The 25297-nt window shown below is 42.0% G+C and overlaps 1 protein-coding gene across 1 annotated transcript in view; it reads right to left on the bottom strand.

Moving 5' to 3' along the window:
* The window catches only part of sox5 (SRY-box transcription factor 5), an 86149-nt gene that overhangs the window by 13956 nt on the left and 46896 nt on the right, over nt 1–25297 (bottom strand). The window contains 4 exon segments of the mRNA XM_028448956.1: nt 1887–2085; nt 7630–7791; nt 14413–14501; nt 17404–17530. Of these exon segments, the coding sequence (XP_028304757.1) occupies nt 1887–2085; nt 7630–7791; nt 14413–14501; nt 17404–17530 (577 nt within the window).

A 25297-nucleotide genomic window follows, 5' to 3' on the forward strand; every position in this document is an offset into this window, starting at 1 on the left:
TAATAAAAATGGCCTCAGTATCAGTTTAAATAAAGTCCCGAACAGTGAGAATTACCTGGTCCTACTGCTGGCTAATGACTTATAACAGGCAATCGAGTGCATCTGACCTGTAAGATTAAATGTGCCACTGAACTCAGTGTCAATAGATGGGCCTGTGAGCCACAGCACACTGGGAATCACACACTGGCCTCTAAGCGCAAATAATTCAGCAGGGATCACACACAAACTTTAAACTCTGTAATCCATTTTTTGGAACAAAAAACATCTGGGACTGAAAATCCACTAATCTGATATTAAATCCGGCGATTTGTTGAAAAACAGTGCGATTAGCCAGAGAAGAGGGGGGAAAAATGACTAACGTGCGTGTGTGTGTGTTCATTTGACAAAGTATTTAAGTGTGTGTGTCCTGTCATTGTGACAATATTGCTGGGTGTTTGTGCTGTCCTGGCTCATGTAAGAGGCTTGTCTAATCTCATTGGTGATACCTCCTGTCTGTCATGCACTCCTCTCTTTATTATTCCTCTGCTCCATTGCTCGAAAAGGAGGTGCTAATCCCATCCCTCTCTCTCTCTTTCTGGTGCTTTATCTTTCTCACTCCAATCCCTCTTTCCTCTCGTTCCCATGTCTCTGTCTCTTTTAGTCACTAATAAAAATATAACAATGAAGCCCGCGGGGGAAAAGCGACACGGGGAGAAAAACACAAACACACTAATTATAGCCTGCTACATATGTGTAATATTTGAACTATCAGCGTTGCGTGAAAAACGGATTAGGAGTACAAAATAGTGACTCATTGATGTCATGTTTTATGTATGTTTGCATATGGTAGGGTATGATTATGGCACTGACACTCGTAACAATGGCACAGGAGAAAAAAACAATAATTTTCCATGCAAACACCAACACAGCCATTACTGTATTGCTTTAAGATGTCCATTGCGACCATGAGGGCAATTTGCAGTCCATTTTTTGTAAGAGTAGCGACACGTCAGAGAGCTGTTATGCATGCATGGGCAATGTTTTTGCTTGAGCAGTGTCATCTGTTGTAATCAAGAGTCAAACAGTTGGAGACCAGATTGGTCTGAGTTGGTTTTATGAATCCGTACTGGTTACCGCCACAGCATTAGCTCACCTGACGGTCTGGTTTTAAAAGGGATTTAGTGTTATTAGTTTCAGTTCAATGATCTACAACTGACTTAATGTGATCTAACTTAATTTTAGTGTTTGCTTATTAAAGGGACACTAGAATTAGAGCATGTTCAAACTGTAAATTATATTAATACCTATGATGTGTAAACTTCCTCTAGTATTCCACTGTTCAGTTTACACACATTTTCAGTATTCCCACATATGGAGTAAATGCCACTTTATCATAAACCCTTTGATTTATTCAGGTCTTGAAACCAACACTACAAAGTTAAATTGAATGGATATTGGTCCGTTTTATTAATGATCGCTGAAGACATTGATATGACCTGAAGTTGTCTTCGGCATCAAACAGTGTTGTGTGTTTGATGATCCTAATGTGTCAAAAAATCCTGGATTTATGATCTTGCGTACATGCTCCTTATTAATGAAGACATCTGTGCTGATATGTGAGCATATGGAACGTATATCGTTACTTTGCAAACTGGCAGTTGTGCGACATTTCATATCAAGTATTGCAGAGTAAGGAAAGTAATTTCCATGGACAACATTGGAGTAAAACATTTTAAGTAATGTGTGGCCTCAGTAATAGAGCAGAATGCTTTCTTAAAACTGGGAAAACACCAGACACTTCCAGGGAGTCTTGAGCACTATGAAAACCATTCGACTGGAGCGGTTTAACCGTGTCATTCATTTTAGTGTTGATATTTTTCCTACAATGGACACTTGGACCTACTTACCTATTGAGTTGACTCTAGACGGCGGGCCTCCAATGCTGGAGGGGGTGACGCTATGCTTCATGGAGCTGGCGGGACCCATCTTGGCAGCAGCAGCAGCAGCAGCATGGACCTGTGGGGAAGTTGGGGGGGAGTTGGGTGACTTGCTCTCGGGTGCCTTAGGCTTGGCCGACAGGTTCAGTGGCTGTGCACCCTCACTGTCCTGCAAAAACCAAAACAGCACAGTTTCGCCTACTGTGACCACTGTGGAAATTTAGGGGTGGGAGGCTGGAAGCTTGGGGCTTCACTTGCCTTCCCTTTATTGGAGATTACTCGCAATGGAGGCATTACCACGTGCCATGCACAGCAAATTTCAAGGCAAGCCTGGTGAGATGGACAAAAGGTGCATGCCACTGCCTGTCTTCAAACAGCATTTGATGTGTAAAAACAAAATAACGGCAAAAAGAAAAACACGAGAACTGAGAGAGCTTACAAAAAGCATGCAAAATGACAGGTGAAAGCACAACCAACCATCAAACTGGGCTGGGACCACACCATGCACAAGCACATTTTGCATGCAAAATACCGAGAAAGGTCACTAAACCACTGGTTTAAACACAACCAGTAAGCAGGACAACAATTTAGGAGGAGAACAATCATGAAATCTCACAACCATAAAGAACAGCTTCCTCTCACGATGATCAACACGCCTCAGGCTTTAGACTCATTGACATCTCACACTGAACCAAGACTTGTTCTGTCACTTAAAATGTGCATTTGTTCTACTTAAAATATGGAACTTTCATGTGAATAAGAGACACTGCACTCTACAGTCTTTGAACAATCTATAACTGTTCCACTTCCATGACGTCATTGTTTCGTAATGCCAGAAGCATTTGTCCATTTGGTTTGACGGTGCATTATTAGGTTCTCTCACTCATCTTTAACGGCATTAGTTCACACACACTAACTTCAACCCCACAGACAGGGCCCCCTAAGTAAATCTGCATGTGGACTGCTGCATGATACTAAGGGCTGTTATCACGTTAACCGTCATGGCAACATCACCCCTGCTGATGGTTTAATCCAATCAGGAGGAACCGTCTAGGGTCACATGATGGAGAGGAGGAATTAGATTACAGAGGGGCCAGATGTACACAGACCACTCTGTGTAATTAAAACTCTACAATTAAAAGGCAGACACAACATGCAGACAAGAGACGGCTTAGTGGAACGTCCAGCTAAAGACACAAAGCCAAAGTGTCCAAGAAGCCTTTAGAATGACAGGTTGTGTGAATCACAATGAAATCAAAGTAAAAAATTGTAGCAAACTCATCTGCTCACAAGTCAAACTCCTACTCCAACAGAGTTAAAGTGATCAGTAGTGTGTGTTTGTGTATTCACTCATTAGGGCAGACTTTCCCTCATTCCCACTCCTTGAGTCGTACTAAGCCTCATGAGCTCCTCACAACTCAATTAAGCCCCTTCCAATTAAGCCCCCCTACGAGCCCATGCATGAGTGTGCGATCACCACTTTTTCTGCGTGTGTGAGATGAAGCCTAACCGGATTGTCCTTCATTAGATCGGGTGGGAGGCTCTTTCAAAATAGAATAAGGACCACCAAAGATTCCTTCAGAGAAGACAATGGGCCAGAGAAGAAGAGGAAAGAAAAGAAGCAAAGTGAGCAGGATCTGCTCAATCCTGACCCATATTATGGTGGGCTTTGGCTGCGAACGGGTTTGAATATTTATTACACACAGATAATACCCACGCCTCTTGTACAGTGCGATGGGGGAGGTCCCTCTTCACGCCAAGCCAAATCCTGCAGTGGGAAGGGGGCCAATCTGCATTATTCCAGTGTGGAGGAATTAGTTTAGACAGTGGAGCTGAGCGGTTTGGACCCACTTGTTTGTACATGTATATTTGAGTGTGCGTGTTTGTGTGTCATTGCAACACATTGTTCAACAAGCTCTAAATCTCATGGCAAGGCGGATGCATGTGTGTGTGTGTGTGTGTGTGTGTGTGTGTGTGAGAGAGAGGCTTGTAAACCTCTGAAAGGCTTGGTTTCCTGAATTAATACAATTGCTTTTGTATCTCTCTTGGCTGATGAAACAGTCTCCAGCTTTGAAACCGAAAACATGCAGAGTGACAGCGAGAGCCAGAGGGACACAGAGAGACAGAGAGGAAGTGAAGGAGAAGAGACAATGTGTGTGCGCGTAAACACAGGGTTCTGCACGTTATTGCAGGGATGACGACTCAATCAACAGGACATCTGTACTGTGCACGCCATTATACTGACAAACTCTACCAGATGGGTTTGTGAGTAGTTTTGTGTACGTATGTGCAGTCCATATTCAAGTCAAGCTTTGTTATTCTGTCAATCCACCCTCTTCTGTTTTTTTCTCCTCCCAGCAATAGAGGTTTAGCTATTAATTATATTGTCATATCAAATTCAATTAGACACCAAGCTACACGGAGTACGCAGATAAGCCACATATTGTTATGTGGCCCAGATTCAAGCAAAAATAATAAAAATACATCATTTATTTTTTTGTTTTTTACAGATTTACAGTCTGCAAATTCTCACAAATAGAAACATGTCTGTCAATAAGCAATCACGTTTATCATTAACTTAAATAACTATTTGGAAAAATATGTACATATGTGAAAATGTTTCCTCTTTAAAGGTGCAGTCTACAACTCTTATAAAAGTGACTTTTTGTCATATTTGCTAAAGCTGTCACTATGTAAGGACAGCGTTACATCAAACTAGTAGTTTGTGTAAAAAAAACAGGCTCATTGAGCCCCGCCCCCCCGCTGCTCCCGCTGCCTTTGGCAGATTGCCAGAATGCACCGCGTCCGAACAAAAAGAACCAATTGGAGCGAGGATTGTGTTTGATGATCTGTCTGAAAGCTGTTGCTCACAGGCTCCGCCCTTTTCCCGGAGCTAGAACGCCGTCTTTTTTACAGTGTATGGTCTGGAGGAGTAGAAGATGGAATTGGTGACTTTTCTGCTTGAAAGGTAATTACTGCTGCTTGATTTACATTATGTTTGATTTGTAATTGTTACACTAGAACTCTGTAGTGCATGTGTTGTTTGTGTGCACGCAGCAGCCTCCGTGTGGGCTGCTGTAAGTGACACTGTGTTTTTGCTGCTGTTGTTGAGGTGTGTGCACACTGAGAGAAAGAAGCACTGCAGTAATATGCTTTTAACAGAGCATGTTACTGTGATGTTACTGTCAGACTAATGTTAGCTTGTTAGCTCCTCTGAGGGAGGGACTTTGGAAAGTTTGGAGGCAGGGCAACATAACAGCAGGGAGGGAGGGGGAGAGAGGGATCTGAAAGTCGTGGACTGCACCTTTAAGAAGGATAACATGACTCAGTGGAAGTTGTGCATATAAATCACATGAGGGATTATAGAGGATGTGAATAAGATTGATAAAATAATGAGAATAAATCCTAAATGTTGAGAGATATAAATAAAAATCGTACCATGAAACACTAGCTTAGGTTCCTAACTTGAGGTAAAAACAAGGAATGGTGTCATTCTCTTCTTATCACATACTTTAAATATAAACGATTCTCTAAACATCACATTCAAGTTGATGTACTTAGTTACTTTGGAGGACTGCGTGCATGTGATGCATGGTCTACATATGGTGCAAACTTTGAAGCGGCCCCATGCGTAGGTCTGTATGCATGCCTGCATACATCCGCTGATCCACTCTTGCATATATGAAGGCTGCATGTAAGCAACAGTGATTTGAGTGCGTGTACGTGTATGTGTGTGTGTGTGTGTGTGTGTGTGATAGAGAGTTTTAAGGGCCCTGAATGGTTCCAGGCTGCCGTCTTGTTCTACACCTGTGATTGTGCACGCATTTTTAAGCATGTGTGTGTGTGTCCATGTCCCACCCGAGGGTAAAGCACTTAAGTGGTGTGTGCCGGAGTCCAAACAGCTGTGAGCAGAGGCATGCAGTGGATCTCTAAATGACTAGAGACTTCAGATGGAACCCACAGGGGGAGCACACTTTTTAAATATACATGTCACTCAACTGGAGAGGGAGGGAGGGAGGGAGAGGGGGGGGGGGAGAAGCAATAAGACAAATCTTTGAAGGAAGGACATCCTTTAAACTGCGTAATGTTTGTCAACAGACTCGAGGTCAGTCGGCATTTAGACTCTGTGGGTGCACCCATGGTTAGAGATGGTCCACTCCCCAGTCAAGTGCCCCTGCTGGACTGGGGCAACCCTAACGACTCCTGACATTTGTCCCACCACAGGCTGCAGCACTCGGCCCAACTCCATATATATGTTAATAATGGATGGACAAGATAGCAAGGGTGAAAAATTCTGGTGTCAAGCACACGTTTGAGAGTTGCTGGGTGTGTGAAAAAAAATGATGTGACATTAGGAAAAAACAATTAAAGTAAAAAGGAAAATTTACAAAAAACTTTATCTGAATTCAGATTGTCAAACTGTGAGGTTCTGATGGTGTTTCCCAACTTAAATAAATGTGTCTGTGTATGAACCTGACTGACCACTGTGCATCTGTGTGTGTGTGTGTGCGTGTGTGTGTGTGTGTGTGTGTGTGTGTGTGTGTGTGTGTGTGTGTGTGTGTGTGTGTGTGTGTGTGTGTGTGTGTGTGCGTGTGTGCGTGTGTGTGTTTGTAGGAGGCGGACATCAGCTTCCACACAACCTGACCAGATATTCATAGAGTTCCACTTGGATGGACACAAGTCTTCCCTTCGCCCCTATTGGGCAGCCAGCCGAGAAAACGGCAGACACACCAACAACATCCTCGCACTAAGAACAGGTAACAGCTGGAGTTTTTCAGATAAAGTTTCCATGTTTGACTTGCAGAGGTGAGAGTTTTGCTGCCTGTTCCATGCTGTTCCTCAATATGAGGAGCCGATTGCTACTCAGTTGATGGAAAGAATGAAAGAAATGCAAGACTCCAAGCAAGCTTCAGACTCTTTTTGAGCCCATGCAGCACAAAGTCATTCAGGCAAAAAAATAAATAAATAAAAAAATAAAAAATGTATATATATATATTTGGGGCAATATTTAAAACACAACCTTTTTGTCCTTTAGTTATTTCAGACAAATATAGAAAACTATGAACTGTAGGTCATGTTCAGTAAAAATTATTTTGTTCTTTGGGGCAGAATGCAGGTGTCTAAAAAACCAAATCCTGTCTTTAAATCTGCCTGACCTCATGAATCAATAAATCGAAGATCATTTGAAAGTTTGTTTCGAGCCCCACTGTTTAATGACGTAGGAAAAGTTTTATTTCATTATGGGGATATAGGGTCACGAAGACGAATGCATTGAAGTGAATTTATTTTATTCTGATATCACGCTATCTGGCAAAGACATGTAATCACGGTAAGAATAAAGTAAAAACACTTCTATGTATTCGTCAACGGAATGTACAATGCAATGCATAAAAATGTCAACAAACGGAGTGTTACAGTGGTGAACACAAACTTTCCAGCATTTTACATCTTTATTTCAAGCACATAATCTTTGATTCATTGATCTATGTGGCCCACACTGTCTTTATCTGATACACTTTTTTTTGTGTCCAGCAGCTTTAAAAGTTATATTATATTATATTATAATATATTATCTCAAAGTGACCTTAAATCTAGAAACACTAAACCTATTTATGATTTTGAAACATAAACTACAAGTATCTGTCTCGTCTCACAGTGAAGCCCTAATTCTTCACAGGAAACACAGAAACGTCTAGACGGATGTCTTGATTACCTTAATCTTGTTTGGGGGAGGCGAGCTGCGCTTGTCACTCTGTGGGTGTGTGTTGGTGGGTGGCGAGTGAGTGCCCAGGTTAGCTTGGGGCGGGAGGCTGCCGCCGTGCTGCTTGGCCCCCGGAGAGACCTGCATGGCCGCCAGCTGAGCTGCATACAACTGCTGTGGGGTCAGAGAGAAAGGAGAGAGGTGAGTCAGGGAGGAAGAGGGAAGGACGGTAAGAATGGGTAAAGAAAGGGTAGAAGATAGAGGAGGAGGAGGTAGAAAGGAGAAGAAAGGAATGACATAAATAAATGAATACTCAAGAGCAAGCACAAAAAAAGGAGAAGGCCACTAAAAAGCTCTGAAAGAGCAGGCAGGCCATTAGTGGTGCGGCCTCTGTGTGTGACAGAGAGGGACGTCTCTGTCATCCTCCCCACTCCTCACCCCCATGGGACAAACGCTAACAGCTTCTGTGACAGGCCAAGAAGATGGCCGTGTCCCCTCCAGGTGCATCGTGGGAGAAAGGCAAACACTCTGGCTATCGAGGTCACGCTGGGGAGCCTGGTTCTTTCTCAAGGTGAAAAAAAGAAGTGATGATGATGGAGGAGGAATGAGGAAGTAATAGTGGGATCTGTGACGTTACACGCCAGATGGAACCAGCGGTGTGTGATGTCCACAACAAACCACAAGCGTACACAAACACTGCAAATCAGGGCTAAAATGAAGATACACCAATTAAATAAATGTTGAAAAAAGCTGTTTATTCCTATTCTTATTTATGTATTTATTTAATTCCTGATTAAATAAAAGCATTTTGGTGCGAGCTGCTAGAGTGTGAACATACTCGGGGATATATTTATGCAATACCATTGTATCACACAAAACAGTCTCTGGCTGGCATTTCCACAGCAACAGACACAGCATAATATTCAGGACTTGGAACGAGCGTCAATATTCCTAAATGCTTCGCTCTGCCTCCTCAAAAAAATCGCCCGGCATTTTCTTTCATGTCTGCTAATACAAATCTGGAAGACAGTGTTTTTCTTCTCCTGTGCTTCTCCAAATTGTTATTCCACGATCTGAAAAGTAACAGAATGGCTGTTTCCCGGAGACTAACCGATGTGCATCTTTAAAAATAGTTTCTAATTATTATTATTTGTTTCTGGTGGAAGAGTATCTTTTTTTATTTAACTTCCGTCCTTCTGTTGGCACTTGGCTGCTGGCCATCAGCATCAAACAAAGGCTGTTTTATGCAAATGGGGAGAGAGATGTCGTCACTGCTATTCCTCCCTCATCTCTCTCTCTTTCTGCCTTTTTGTCCATTTTTTGACCACCACATTAGTTCATGTTCCTCTCCTCTGCTATCCTATCTCAATGTAAAGACATGTACTGTATCTCCTGTTCTACCAACAACTGTGAAACACTGTCACAAACAGATAACTTGTGTCATTCAGAAATATCCTGGAAAAAGAAGTGAAACATTTCTTCTGCCACTCAAAGGCACCAACAGCTATATTCACAGTTTAACAATGCATCTGCTCTGTAGAAGCCACCTGTTATTTTGTTGAAAGAGTTTGATAAACTTTAACACTTTGAAATTCATCTGCTCAATAGTTCCTTTTTGTTAACTTGTAAAAACACAGCAGACTGTATGTTTGCTTGGCCACGACTTGTTATTTAATTCTGCGATGAATTATTGCACGAAGCAGGAACAAAGAGTAGACTCTCTGGAGTTTTCCTGTTGGCCCTGCAATAATGCCTGATCTCTGTACTCTTACACTATTTTCGAGGGGATCAACATACAAATTCTGGATCAGTTTGAAAAAACTAAAAATCCTTATCGCTTATCATTGGCTAATTAAAAAAAAAAAAAAAAAACATATCGGTTAGTTTTTGACTGATCTTTATGAAATTTGACTCAGTTATGTTGCGTTGGTCCCAACGGGTTTCATCCAGGACCATATCAGGGTTTTCACATTTCATCACATTTTTATTGAAAAAATTGGGGCCTACTGTTTTGATTTGAATGGGAATATACATGTATTAGAAGCCTTTAAAGTGTGAATGATCCAGATAACTGAATTTCTGGCAAAGATGATATTTGGCACTTGTTGGAGGTTTGCATTTTCTGAGCGCTCTTGTTTATAATGAGGACGAGCTACAGCTGAGAAAAGAAACATCCTGTATATCTTAATGTATGGATTACTTTGGGGATTCTGCTTTTATGCATCACACTTCCATTCAACTTAAACTGATACATTTTCATACATTACATCCACACACACACACACGCGCACACACACAAAATCATCCTTCCTTCTCTCTTTCCTGAAATATTGAGAGTAACTGAGATCTTATTAGTGAGGATATAACATTGTCCAAATAACACGTCCCATAGATTAAATCTGATTTGAACAATTCAGGCATCAAAACGTTTAGAATACTCAGCACAGCTGTTCCACACACTGGGATCAGGTCAGCCGCTGCTCGCTCATTTCTCTACAATTAGCTGTACTGTAGCTCCTGGAAAGGATGGGAGGAGGGAGGGGTGCAGCCGAGCATGAACACCCCTTACCCAACAGCCACTGGACCACAGGCATTGTGTGCGTGTGTGCTTGTGTGTGCGCGCGTGTGTCCTGCCATATTCGGACCAGTGGTTCATAAGCTTCTTTATTTGCTGACTGAATTGAGTTCCATTACAAGTCCAGCTCCTGTCACTCAAACACACAGACACAACACACACACACACACACACACACACACACACGGCTGAGGCACGGTGGAGCGCGCCCAGAGCTTCGCCACAACGACATGGATGTCAACAAACAGGAAGTGACAGCGCAAAGCCCCCTGGGGTGACTGCAGAGGAACGAACACACACACACACACACACACGCACAGATGCACACACGCGCACACACACACACACACACATCCACTCTGTCGGATGAGGCAGGAATTTGAAATGTCACTCAGTAGCCAGGCACACCACTGAGCTGTGTGTTTGTGTGTTAAGACCTGCTCTACACTCTGCTTGTCCCTAATCCCTCTGTGTGAGCGCAACAATATCTACATATGCTTGTGTGCTCGTGTCTGTAGTGCTCAGTGTGTGTGTGTGTGTGTGTGTGTAGCAGCCCGAGCTCTATCGACCAGAAGTGAAAGGTAATGTAAGAATACTGACCGAAGGCATTAGGAGATTAGGTTGAACCATTATTGACACTGTGAGTGTGTGTGCATGTACATATACAGTGTGCTGACACACACTTTAAACCCTGTCCTGTCTCCTGGAGGGCCTGTTTTTCTCACATTGGGTGTGTGTGTGTGTGTGTGTCTTTGTAAATCTTAGTCAATAATCTGCAGTTTTATCCAGATTATGATCCAGTCTGATCTTTGTTGTTGGAGTTCGCTGCGCTTTGCACACATCTGAGCTCCATTGTTTGTGTGGACACAAGAGCTATTGTGTGAATCTGAAAGAACTTCTCTGAATGTGTTTGGAGTCATTATCTCCCTATAGACTATCACAAAAGAGAAAACGCACAAAATGATGAGTGAGTTTTTATCTGGTATTTACATCCCATTAATTGTGTTTTCTCTTCTGAGATTTTATTTTGAATACAGCAATGAAACCTAAAGGCCTATGACAAACAAAATGTAATTACATAAGATGAGTACTAATTTTTTTGTTCATGCTGCATATAGATTTCTCATTATCAGCGTGTTATCGCAAACGTTTCCCTCAAAGTCTGATGAGCTTGTGAGGCAAAAAGCACATTCTCTCATCAGAGACCTGCCTCGCTGCTATCTGCCTGCCTTCCTGATAAGGTTTTGTTGGAAAACAAGTAGCCCGATTGATTTCTCGTTTACCTTTTCGCATCTGTTTCTCTCGCCTTTCCTTCCTCAGCCCCCCCTCCTACCCAACTGCCTGTCCGTTGTTCGTCCGTCTACGTCTCCGGTGTACAGTGTGGTAATCCAGGACAATATGTTCCAACATCTGCTTCTCCATATGAGGCCTGACCCATGCCATTGACCCTCTTTATACCACACACACCCACCCACACACGCACATGCAAACACTTTTCCATCCACACTTTATTTCTCTTTTTACTTCCTCTTCTCTTTATCCTTTTGACTGATCATCCTGTGGTACTCCTTCTTATCATTATCACATCTTTTTTTCTCTGTCTGTCCTCCACAGTCCATTTGTGTGATGTGGATAATATCAATGATATCAAGGGTCAATAGGGACTAAGATTAACATGCTCTAATGCACAATGTCACACTCATCCCACAGATTAAGATGCTAAATGCCAACCTTGCACACTCCAAAGCCCTCCATTGCCTTGAAAGCCTTCTGTAGAGGATTCTGTGATAATCTCCCATTGACTATAAGAGCTACTTGCTTGATTTCTATGGAGAATATTTGAAACATTAAAAAGCATTAAACTCTTGGGATTAATAAAAATTGTCTAGGAACGGCACTCATCTCAAAGCTGTGCTTTTCAGAGGTTTTCACTTTGCCCTTTTTCTTTCTATGTATTCAGCGTCTACAGTAGTTGGTCCGACCAGGGCCAAGGACATTAGAAAGGTATACCACCATCACTGTGGAAGGACTGCCCTTTCAGTTCAAAAGTGTGCATTTGGTTTGGTGGGTTATTTGAGTTAAAATAATAGAGAATAATAGTCCTGCAGAGGTTGGTCATTGCAATGTCTTAGAAAACTGGCACATGACAAACTTTATTGCGGATCTGAAAATGGAGAGATGGATGAATACTATTTTTTTTACATTTGTTTTAACAAAACATTGATGTTGTCAAATACCTGTGTGGCAAACCATACAAGCAGTTAAATTAGCAGTTGTCGTGCCAAAATGAGTGAGTTATTGTAGGGGTCACAATGGTAACAAATAGATGTTTTGTACGCTCCTGACCTTAGCGTCATTAGTCCTGCTTCAAAATGAGCCACTAAATCAAAGCCTGTTGAAAGTCCTGATCTTCTGAGGTCATGACCTGAACCGCGTTCATTTTCTCCCCATCATTACTGAAGATAGGAAGCCCAGTGTGGCAAGTGAACATCTGGGCCTTAATTGTTCTATTTCTACAAATCTACATTTCCTAGTTTTACCTGATTCTTTAGTTTTGTGAATTCAATCAGAGAAATTAGGTGGTATTTGTGGTCACAAAAAAAACAATATATTGAGGATCATTGCTGATTAAGTATTTGAATTTTCTGTGTGTGTGTGTGTGTCTGAGCCAAATGTGTGTGTGACATTGATAACCTGCAGCCTGGGGGTGTTTTTCCTTTTCTCTGTGACAGAAGCACTTCCTCTTATCAAATGAGGGTGCAGCGACAATCACCAAAGAAAATCCATCCACACTGAGACATCTGTACTTATGTTAGCTTGGGCAAATCCCTTTCTTTCTCACAAAGCCTTAATCTCCAACTGTGTTTGTGTCAGCCTGCATGTGGTTCTCTGTTAGGGTGTAAGAAAGAACAATGTTTTTTGCACATCCTGCTGGTAAGAAAAAAACTAAAAATTCATCTGAGGCATGGGCAAACTGTCAGACTTAACAATTCTGGTGAGTCTGGAATCAGTAAAAACAGAGTTTCACTCTGTGGCTAAACACACACGCACAAACACACACACACACTTGTATGTAATAATAAAATCAGTGAAGACTTGAGATCTGTTCTCTCTGCTAGAATTACACAGCTACTCTGTTCTCAATGTGGTGTGGGGCATATGGGACAGCATGCTTGGCCAACAGGTGCAAATGTATTACATTCACTGTGCTTAACCTTTAGCTAATAGTGAAAAACTATTAATGCACTTGAGCACGTCTGTCCCTGCAGCTGTTTTGCCGGGATTAAAACATCTGCGTGGATGAGTATTGTATTTCATGGTAATGCTTTTCAAGGAGGCAGAGGTGGCCAGAGGAGCTTGGATGAGTCCAAATGGAGCGTAAATGTGTTTTAGACACTCAACTAGGAGGCTGCTGCTGTAGGCCTTTAACCTCTGATAGAGGGGATCCCCAAAGTTTATTGGAAGTGGACGAGTATTTGTGTATCAGGAGGGGATTACTTAGTGAAAGATTACTTATTTTGGATCTGCAGACAGGAAGAGGTCTGAACTCATCCTCCCTGTGAGTAAAAAGACAGATGTTTACTCCCTTTTTCTCCCTCTTGCTGCTTTGTCCACTGTTGGTTTTATATTGGGTTTGCAATGGTGAAATCAAAGTAATCTAACGCATCAAAAAGACATAATCACCCTAAAGTAATTTCCAGATAGAAAATAAAAAACAAATATAGTAAAAAAAGAAGAAGACTTTTGTCTACTATTGTCAAGGTGGGTTAAAAATGCATTAGAAATGAGATGTGATTGAAGTGTCATCAGTTGTCCCCTTCCGGATGTCAATCTGAATGTTTGCTCCTTGTCTTATGTCTGAATCCTCACTGCATTTCTTCCCATTGCAGGACAAAGCCAAAGGCTATTCTTACATCTGTCAGCTCAGTGTGATTTTTGGAACTCCTATCATGAAGATCATGTTTTCAAAAGATCCAGACTTTTGCTGAAAGTGACAGCTGTGCCTCCCTCCACCCCCCGCTGCTGTGTTTGTGGTTTAGTTTATCTCAGTGGGCAGCAGTATGTGGTGTGAACACGGAGCTTTGATCCTGATGGTAGCACCCTGAGATTGAGAAGAGGTGTTTTTATATGTGTGAGCGATTATCACAAGTTTTTGGGTTGTTTCAGTTCGTCACCTTGTTGTACCTCTGTAGGATCAGCTGAAGACTTTGCGGTCTTACCTGGAGCTGCAAGGGTCCCAGACCTGGTGTGGCGGCGGCGGCAGCGGCGGCCATTGTTGTGGGGATGAGCTGAAGAGGGTAGGGGTCACCTGAAAGAAAACCAGGCATTTGTAACACTCGTTGTCAATGCAACAACGTACATTAACATAGTAGCTTGGTCAGCACCCCAGCTGGTCAATCTCCTTCATTTCTCCTTCCTCTATTCTATGGCTGCTTTCCTCATCACCCTTTCTCTTCACACGTGCCATCCTTCCTCCTATTTTCAATGTCTTTCTGTTCCGCTTCTCCCCTTCCCACGTTGTTTCCCTCGCCTCACCCATCTTTCTGCCTCCTAGCAGCACCATTGGCACCTGAGTCCCTTTCTGCAGCTGTTAAAGCCGTCCTTTGTGTGTGCTGCTGGTCGAGCCCTAATGAAAAGCCTGATTGTGCGTCGTCCTCCCTAATACCCCCTGACAAAGAGCAGCGAGGTGAAGGGATTCTGATAAAGCCGGCCCCAGTGCCGTAATTAAGAGCCGCAACTGGCGATTGCCGCGCTATCCTCTCCACTTTCTTCCTTCCCTCTGCAGTCTGTTCTTCTTCTGCTTTTGTGGGAGAGAAAAACTCTCAGGGCTTGTCCTCTCATTTTCTCCTTTGCTCTCTTTTTTTATTCTTGTCATCTTTACTCTCCTCTTTTCCTTGTTTTTCCTTCTTAACTCCATCTCTGGCTTTCTCCTCTACCAAGAATGATAAAACAGGACATTGATGGACAAACGGGGACAGAGAGGATGACAGTGAAGAGAGGCAGGAAGAGGGAGGTCGAAAAAGCCAAGGAAGGAAAAGATTATTAGTCAGGAGGTGGAGATAGGCTGTACAGTAATTACTCAGGGAGATGAAAAGAAAAGCCAACCAAAGTACAGAGTAAGGGGGATGTCGGGCTTTTATGTGCATCTAATCGAGGAAACTTCTATCTAATGGAGAAAACATAAGAATGTTCTCAGGGCTTGACCTTGCAATTTCTGACCCCAACCTTGAGCACGTCATTCGCCTCATGGCTGCATCGCGACCCTCTATTGTGCCTATGTGTGTCAATGCAGTATCGTGAGCACATTTGTCCTATCTAGGCATAACTCAGTTGTTACTTCCGACATATTTTCTTCAAACTAGACTTTTGAAAACATCAAAACAACACACAGCGAAGCGGAGACATTCTTTTCTCCAGCGGGGACAGAGGGCGGGAGGGATTCAAGAATTATTTCAGGACTGTGTATTCTAGGAGATTGGTCTTTTCTCTTTGCTCCCTGGACAAACATGAGCTCAGTGGATATTTATGCGACTCTTGAGGGTCGCAGTAACAAAAGGGAGAAGGACGGGGAAAGTAAACATGTTGCTTTTGGCTCTGCACTGTGACAGAGGAGGTGGACAGGGCTGAGATTTCTCACTGCCAGACGGTCGAGTCACACATGGAGATAAGAAAACATCTGAAGTGTCACTTCAGTATCATTTCACACATTTCACAAAATTCCTACTGGGATTGTTGAAACTAATAACAACATGTTTGTGCCATTGCGACCAACAGCGTCTTCATGCTTTACAAAAGTTTTGGATATAACTGATGGCATTTCATCTGTATCAGGCCTTTTTTTAAAAAAATAGAAACTGTGTTTTAAAGTTCTACATTTGCAGGATGCTTTAAACAACCTGAACATCTTGATATCTGGAACTGTTGCCTTGGATTCACTTTAACTGAAAATCTTACATTTTGAGGTGTTGAGAAATCTAACATGGAAATAATTTTAATGAGTGAAAGCCTTATTTTAAACCCAACACATGAAATAGGTCTGTTCCCTTTTTAAAAGAACATTCTGGCAAAGTTGAACTCTAATCTTATGCTGCAACATGTTGTGTCAAAAGAACACATAAAGTGTTTAAGTGAGACAACCACAGAGTGCACACATGCCCAAACCGCACAGATAAGTATCTATTTACATCCTCGTGGCTACCAAGCGCAGTGAGAGAATATGTCAGAGCACAATGCTACACATGGCTTATTTAAAGTGGCGGCACCAAACTACATTAACTCAAAACAACTTTGAAAGTTGCCAGAGAGTTTTTTTTTTTTTTTCTCCTTGGCCTGCTGCAGTGTGACAGTCCGGTTGTATTTGGCCGAGGCTGTGAAAAGACAAGCCCGCTACTTGTCGGGGTATTTACGTGGGCAGTGGGCGTGGGTGAAGATGGCACTAATTAAAATGGAATGGACTTGTTTGGGAAGCTGTGAAAGTCTAAGTGGGGTGGCGGTGTGGGTGGGTATGGGGAATTGTGGGTTTGCGTGCACGCTCGTCGTGTGTCCTCCGTTTGGAATGTTTTTGCAATTTTACAAAGCAATGTCTGAGTGTAATGTGAGTCTGTGTGTGTGTGGGATGTGTTGGAAGCATGTTCTGGCTGAGTCCTGTGTTAATGTGAGGAAAACCTGGGTCAGGTCACATTACCACCTCCACCTTCTATGGTACCCCCCCCCATTGTACATTTATTACAAGCAATCCCCTGGCAACGTAACTTTCTCTCTCTCCCTTTATCAAGGTAAACAACACATTGCTACGCAGCCGGAGTGTGATAGCCCAAAAAAAAGAAAAAGAGAAGAAGCTCTAACAGGACGCCTTGATTTTGTTGTCTGCACAAATCAAAATAGAAAAGACAAAAGGAAGAAGTCAAAGGAGCTGAAGGAGGGAAAGGGAAAAGTAAAGTAAGGGAGAAAGAGAGTGAGAGTGTAAACAGGAAGGGTGTATTTGGACAGGTTTTTCCATTAAGAGAGAGATGTTGTTGTATGGAGTGAGCGTGTCTTTTGGGAAACAAACTCCTTTTGTGAGTGGAAAAAAAAGAAGAAGACGCAAAACACAGACTCTTCTTACCTAGCTTGGTGAAAAGCATGTGAAACATCACACTTAAAAGCTACTTTTACTCTGACAATAACACCTCTTTATGAATGTGTGCGAGTTGTGAGTGGACATCACTTACTGCAGCCAGGCTTGTAGTTGAAGCCAGGGGGCATCAGGAAGCCCTGCTGGGCTGCGGCGGCTGCCAGAGTCCGCTGGTCTGGGGGAAAGACGGGAATCATCAAGGGAGGAAGTTGGCCCTGGACCTGCTGATGAAGGAGGGGGAGGGCGGGAGGACAGGGCAGGAGTTTCAAAAACAAAAAAAGGAAGTAAGGTGTCAGAAGGGAGGATGGGAAAACAAACATTAATATCAAATATTGCATCTTGAAGGGGCAAGAAATGAACGACGCAGCCTAAACGTACGCTCTCTATATGAGAAACATCCATCCACCTTCCTTACCAGCTTATAATCTTTAAGGACATAGAGTGCTGACTCAGCATATAAGGCTGGGGTGGTCAGACATTTACGAGGCACAAGAACGGTTATTTGCATAAACCTTCACTCAGATGGTTGTGATCACTAAACTTTTATCACAGTTGGGGCCACAAAAATATGATATTCTGATCTGAGGGCCACATAATCAACATTTATGTCAGGATTTCAAACAATGACCAAACTGAGTGATAACACAGGAAAGAACAATGGATTTTTGTGTTTTTGTTATAATTCTAAATATTTTTGTAGTCAATTTTTTGTTGTTGTCATTTTATGTTTGGGAGTCATTTTTTTATTTGTTTTTTGTGTTTTTAGAGCCATTTTGTGTATTTTTGTCGTGAGATTGTGTTTAAGGAGTCTTTTTGTTTTAGCATTTCTTCTTTTAATTTTTTGTTGTCGTTTTACAACTTTTACAGTTACTTTGTGCATTTTTGTGTGTGTCTTTCGAGTAATTTTGTGTGTTTTTGAAGTCATTTTGTGTGTTTTAGTAGTAATTTTGTGTATTTTTACTGGTCTTTGTGCATATACTTTAGGGCCTCACAAAATTCAAAGGCCCTAAAGTATATGCACAAAGACCAGTAAAAATACACAAAATTAGACAGAGGACCGCGTGTGGTCCCCGGGCTGCCAGTTGCCAACGTCTGCTATGGAAAGGGGTCGGTACTCATCTAAGAAGAACGTGCACTTAAATTTGACATCCATATCAGAAAATTGTACGCATTCCAACTCATATACATATCAACATGTAATACATATGGAAGGCACAGATGACATCAGTATGCATAAACACTAATGAAGCAACGCAGACACACACATGCAAACGGAGTCTAAACTAGATCACGCTATTTCAAACACCAAAGGCAAACCATGAGTAGAGTCCACTGAACTCTAACAATGGCTGTAAAAGCTAATGCTTTCTTCTCCATCAGTCCAAACACCGACCAACATACAGATTCAAGCTTGATGTCGGCAGGGAGCCATTCTGCTTCATTAGATTTCCAAGAATTTGAAAGGAGACGGTGAAAAAAGCTCCACCAATCGGTGACTTTGGCAAGGATGACAGGGGAGGGAGTGGGAGAGAGAGAATGAAAGAGAGGAAGAGAACGAGAGAGAGAGAAAGAGAGACTGGGAGACAGATGGTTGTATAAAAGAGTGTTCTGCCAAAAACAACACACAGAAGACTTGCATGTGATGGACTGACTGACAGTTTTGAGGGGAAAGATAGGAGAAGTTGAGGATGAGGAGCGCTGTAGACGAGGGCAACGGAGGAGGAAATATTGGATTGTAGGCATTGAACCACAAATCAGGCAGTAAAATTGAAATTAAATACAAAATCCAATAAATATGTCTGGCCAGAGAATCTGATATAATATTAAACAGCTCAAAACCTTCCTCTTTCAAAGCGCTTTAGCCAACGAGCAGACAAGTAGCCCTAGATGTCCCCTCCTGGATTGATCAGACCTCTTGTTTTAAAAAGGTTTTTAATCTGGCTTTGTCCAGTTCTCTTTCTGTTTTGAATTTTAAACTTGCTCTTACCCCTACTTAAGACTTTTACTCCTATGCACCCATTTGTTGCACTTTGAGATTTGTTCTAAAATTGAATGTAAAGTGCACTATAAATAGGATTTATTATTATTATTATTATTATTATTATTATTATTATTATTTATGTTTTTTTATTTTTTTATTAATAGTAAGTTTTTTTTAAATATTAGCAAATGCTATTTTTGCATTGTTTCTACCCTAAATGCCTCACATTCAAATATAAAACTTGCATTAAAACAATATTATAGCACCTTGACAACCCAAATTTAAACTAAGATATGCCCCAACATTAATTTGTCAACATTAACATCATGTAAGAACTTTATTTCCAATTTTAGTGGTGCCTGTTATCAGAACACTGATTAAAATGCAAGTTTGTAAAAAAAAAAAAAAGATATATTGAAATGTCAAAGTGCCCTTTAAAAATCCCTCCCTCCTGCTTTAGGCCTTTGACCTCCAGCCCTTTTGATGCAAAGCACTTGGTTCCCTCATTGCTCCGTTTCACCTCCTCCTGTCACTCTTATTTTGAAAGGAGGCCAGAGAGGTAATAGCTGAATAAGATAGTGGCCAGGTAAAAGCCATGTGAAGTGGAAAATTGATCTGGGAAGATGAAAATGGCTGAAAATGACAGCACAATCATAAGGATGGTGATGGTTACAATCAGGTAATATCTTAGCGATGCAGGCACTTCAGGTGCTTACAGCTTGAGACAGGTAAATAGAGAAAAGAGTGAGAGACAGAGGTTCGCTAACAGCGCTTTTACAGGGTAAATACCAAAATGTGTGTGCGTTTCTTCTCTTCCGCGCCCTTTCTGTTCTTGTGTGTCGGCATTCGGCAGCCAGCAGCACTGTAATCAAGCTATCACAGCACATGGGAATAGCACTCGCTTCAAGCGGCTCCTGTCCCCCACCCCTCGTTTACACCAAAAACAATAATTACACCACCATTTTGGTTAACCATAAACCGTCTGCATTGCGCGATCAGAAGGGGGAGGCGTTCCAGCGCGATGCTCGGACAGGACCCCCGCAGGGACGAATCACAGGCAGAACTGTTCTGCTTTGCCTTTCAGGCCTAATTGGACATATGCTGAAGTAGAGCTGGCTAGCGAGTCTGTAATGTACGGGAGGGTGGAGAGGAAAAGAGAGGAGAGAGGAACAGAGATGAGGAGAGGAAGTTTGTGGCAGCTGTCATACATACCTACTGTACACACGGGGCTGTGAATGTGTGCACGTGGATTTCTGCTAGTCTTTACAAATGAACATATCATAGAAAATTCATTACAGAATCCAAGTGTTCTCTTTGTCTCTCTCACTCGCAGTCTCTTCACAATAAACCTTCATGCATTAGGCAGTCATTCATCAGCCAAGAGGAGTGTTGGGAACGGGATGGATGTGGTCATCAGACGGCAAAATGAATAAAAAAAGAAAAAAAAACCTAAAACAATATGACTCTTTCTTTAGAAACATGAGTTCAGTTTAAATATGTGTATCAAGGGACCCCAGAACTTTGTGGTTGGGTGTCAATAAGTGTGAAGCAGTAAGTAACAAAGGTCACATGATACCGCAGTGAATCGGTCTGTGAATTCCTTCCTAGTTACGCTCCTTTCACATCCAAAAAATGACTTAATCTAATATGGAATAGGCAGTCATATTTCATAAAGACATCTAAGTTCTCCCTGTGTTTGTCTTTTGATCACAATGTAAACTTTCAAAGTGAGAAAAACAGACAGACAGAAAGTGCCTGAAATCAAGAGAATAGGAATCAGAGACAAAGACATGAAAAGACAAAAGGAAAAGAAAAGCAAGCAAGAGAATGTAAAGGGGCCAGTGGGAAAGTGAGAGCGAGGCCAGATCTATCAGACAATCTCCAGATCCCACATAAAGGAAAAGGCACATCTGAAACAGCAGGCGCTTTGGGGAATAATGCACTCCACAGCATCTCCTTCACATCAGGGCCCAAAGCGAACATGAAAAAACTACAATTCACCGACGAAAACATCAGACTGCTCCTACTGTGGACTGCTGACGGGGGAAAGAAAAGAAGGCTCTGTTTCTTAAATCAAACCCCTACTCTTAGTCCAAAAAAGAAACCTGCAGCAAACACAAAAAACTTTACTCATTGGAAAAATTTCTTCTAATCAGTGATAATTGAGCACGAAACAAAGGAAGAAATCTGAGCATGGAAAGGGAGAAAAGAAATATTACGTCTCTTGTTTTTACAGAACAAGTGTGAAACTTTTTCTTTCCAACTTTCTCAGGGGCAGAGAGGATGGATGGAGAGAGAAGTTGATAATTCCTCCTGAGGGGAGAAGTTCCCAAAGAAACCAAAAAAAAAACAAATGTCAGAAAACAAAACAAAACAAAAAAAAGAAGGAGAAATAGGAAGAGAAAAGGAGAGGAGAGCAAGACTTGGATAATTGGCAGCGAGTGGAGGCTGCGTTCACCACGCGCCAGGCGGCACAGCTTGAACTTAAAGCGCTGCTGCGGCATAATGAAGATGTGGCCGCTAATTAACATATGGGGTGTGAAACAGGTTGTTTGGCATGCAGTGCGCTAAAAACTCCAAGGTAAAGTTATTATTGGGGAGTAATTAGCTCTATGAAGTTAATGCTCCGAACAATAGCTGCCAGCGCCACACAATATGGCTCGCATCTGAGCGTGCGAAAAAAATAGCCCCCGCTAAAGTGCGAGTCCCACAGCTAAAATCTGTTGGCGACCATATGCTATGGCAATTAATGCAAGACCTGGATGACCTATTGCTGTAGAGGGGACGCACGAGTGATAGAAGCAATAATTAATTTGGAGGGTAAGGGAAAGAAGGGACACGTGGCCGTCTCTTAATACCAGTCCTCTGACTGGATGTGGACGGGGCGGGGTATGGTGTGGCAGGTTTATGTGCAGCTGGGGCCACACACAGGTATGCCTGTGTATGAACAAGTTCAGCTCTGAATGGGAAAGGTCAGTCCCTTGTGGTTTGTACGCCCACATGAACATATTCAGTAAGGACAAGACGAATTCCATGGGTTGCTGTCTAATTGGAACGATTAAACAATTACCCAGGCTAAAAGGGAACTGTTCCCATGTGAAGTCTCCTGTGCTACTTATGTGTGAGTAATATTGTGTAAAATGTGCCCAAGAAAATGAATAGATGATGTCTCTGTATTAGGTATTGCATTTAAAAGGGTGTGTGTGTGTCTGTGTAATTGAGTTAGCGGTGTAAGAATAGCTCTCATACAGAGCTTGTTAGTTTCTGGCCCCTCTTAAACCAGTCAAAGCATCATGTGGCTTTCTTCTTTTTTCCCTCTTTTCTGTTCTCTGTTTGACTTACTGAAGACCGTTGGATAATATTGATGAGATAAAAAGGCAGTGTGCACAGGTACTGCTATCAAAGCAGACAAACCTGACAATGGCCACATTTACATTTAATTCCTCTTTAAAGCAGAATGAAAGGTAATTCCTCTTTAAACTGACCTTGTAAACACTTAATTCCTAATGCTAATTTAATTCAGAATTAAACTTAAATCCAAATTCGGTGGCTGGTTTATTCCTATTTTAATTTTCCTCTATCTTGTAAACACTTAATTCTCCTTTAAGTTCATTCCAATCGTTTTGCGAATACGCAATGACGCGTTGGTGGCGACATGATGATTACCGCCCGGACTCAACTATTTAATGAGAGCCTTAGAAGATATGGATATAATGAAATGGACGGAAGCATCAACATGCAGACTTTCCCACACAGACTTATTACACACATATGGACCTCGGTAAAGGGAAGAACAGGCATCATCGGACGGCTGACACTAGGACCGGGAGGCGGAGTAAATGCGGCCCCGTACTGCATTCACAGGCTGTAATTCACCAAGTTTATCATTGTACCAGTTGTTAGAGCTACTATCTTTCTGGTTATTGTTTTCACTGGGCTTTTTACTGGTGATTAGTTCCTATCTCTCTTCTACACCACGGACCAAAGAGTGTTATTGTCGAGCTGCTGCTTCAAAACTACAATCAAAATAAAGGTGAAACCAGTTCTCGTGTGATCTTCTACGTTACTACCGACAATAAAAGGTTTGTTGTGTGTTTTTTTCCGATAGACGTGATACGTCACGTTCGCCCACTGTCCAATCAGAGCCTTCCCAACCCCCAGACTTACATAAAGCGGAATTGAATAAAGCCAAATAAACTGGTTTTTCATGTAAACCTCAATTCGGGTATTACTATTTCCATGTAAACACAAAACAGAACACAAAAACATCATGTAACCGTGGCCATTGTGTATCAGCCTTGTCTTGTGGTTGAGCCATTGTCTTGTGGTTGAGTGAGCTTTGATTCACTAAGGAGGAACAATATATGTGTTTTTCTGTTTTAATTCTGTGTGTGTGTGTGTGTGTGTGTCTATGATACTGCATGTGTGTGTTCTCAAGGTAAGCCTTGAGCTGCTCGGCAGGTGAGCTCCTTTTATCCCTGTCGCGGCTCCCCGTGTGGCAGCAAACCTCGTCCATGGTAACTCCGGGGGATCCTCAGAGACAAGTCGTTTAATTGAAACGCGACGAGGGAAAAGTCAAGGCGAGCTTGGGAGAAAGGACTCACCCCTTCGAGCCTAACAAGAAGAACACTAGCAGGGGGTAGGAATGTGTGTGTGTTTGGGTCACTGTGACTTTGTATGCATACAGTTCTGTTTGGGAATCCTTGTGCAAACAGGTTTAGGAACATCATTGGACAAAGTAAAGGACTGGTTCCTCATGTTTCAAGGTGAATTTGACATAAATGTGGGTTTGAATGTGTGATTAATAGTGTGTCCATCTATATGAGTCACTGTGCGACCGTTTGCACAAGTTAGCAACCCTGATTCTAACCAAGAATGTAGCCACTGATGTAGTTCACCTGCACTAGTATGACTGTGACGGGTTCTCAAAACAATGGTTTCTATAGCTGCGCTTTAAAGTTGTGCTTGGAGAATAAAGTGCTTTATAAACCTAAGGCCAAGATGCAACACTCGTTTAAAGAGTCAATAAACCCCAAAACTACTTCTTCTATTTAAAACAAATGTATTTGGGTAAGAATTAGTGGAGTTGATTGATCTTTTTTTTTTCCAACTCTTGACATTTTATTCAAAGTATTAAAATTGTCCAAATATTGTAGTGAAAATGTAAGAGTGCAGACTGCCCTCTATAGGTTGAAACCCAGCGATTACAATCAAATTTTGCTATTGGCTGAGAACAGTGGATTGTGATGTTTTGGTGACTTCTTATGCCATAAACCAACACTGTTAGCCACGCCCCTCCTATAAAAGCCAGCACCTGTTGACTCTGCAATTTGTGGCGAGTAGTTTGGATTGAGAGATCTGTGTATGAAAAAGAATAGTGACTACTGAGTAGGTAGTTAGCAAAGCTTATTTTGTTCTTTGGACATTTCATAGTTTAAACTGGGCATGTCTTAACTGCTGCAGGAGCTCCGCCCATAATTAAGTCATTTATTCATTTTTGGACTAGACGCACGTCAGCCTCAACCCAGGGTTTAGTGACTCTTTGAAGGTTTAACCAAGATTCTTCACTTAATGGACTAAGTGGAGCAGCACTGCATCACAGCAGGGGATTATATGTGACTGCTTTGGGAATTAAACTGTTAACATATATTGTAGAGTCAAAGAAATCCAAAGTAGAAAAAACACATAATTGCCAGACAAGTCACAAACAAAACCAAAAAAAGTGACAAACTTACAAGGTGAAACTTATCTCAGTTAGAGGGTGATTGACTAATGAGTCCCCATACAATAAAGGACTCCTGCTGTTTTGTCCCTGTGAACTTTCCTTTCTCTAAACTCCCACTGTCGGCATCATGTACACATTTGTCCTAAACTTTGGACTAACGTGCGTATAGCTAGTTTGTGTTGGGTTTTGGGGTGAGAAAGACGACTAAAGCAGACACCAGGACGATTATTAATTTGTCCTCCTTTCATGAAGGATGTGTGTCACTCTCCTTTCTTGATTATTCGT

This window comes from Gouania willdenowi, chromosome 6, assembly GCF_900634775.1.
Source record: "Gouania willdenowi chromosome 6, fGouWil2.1, whole genome shotgun sequence".
NCBI classification, from domain to species: Eukaryota; Metazoa; Chordata; class Actinopteri; order Blenniiformes; family Gobiesocidae; genus Gouania; species Gouania willdenowi.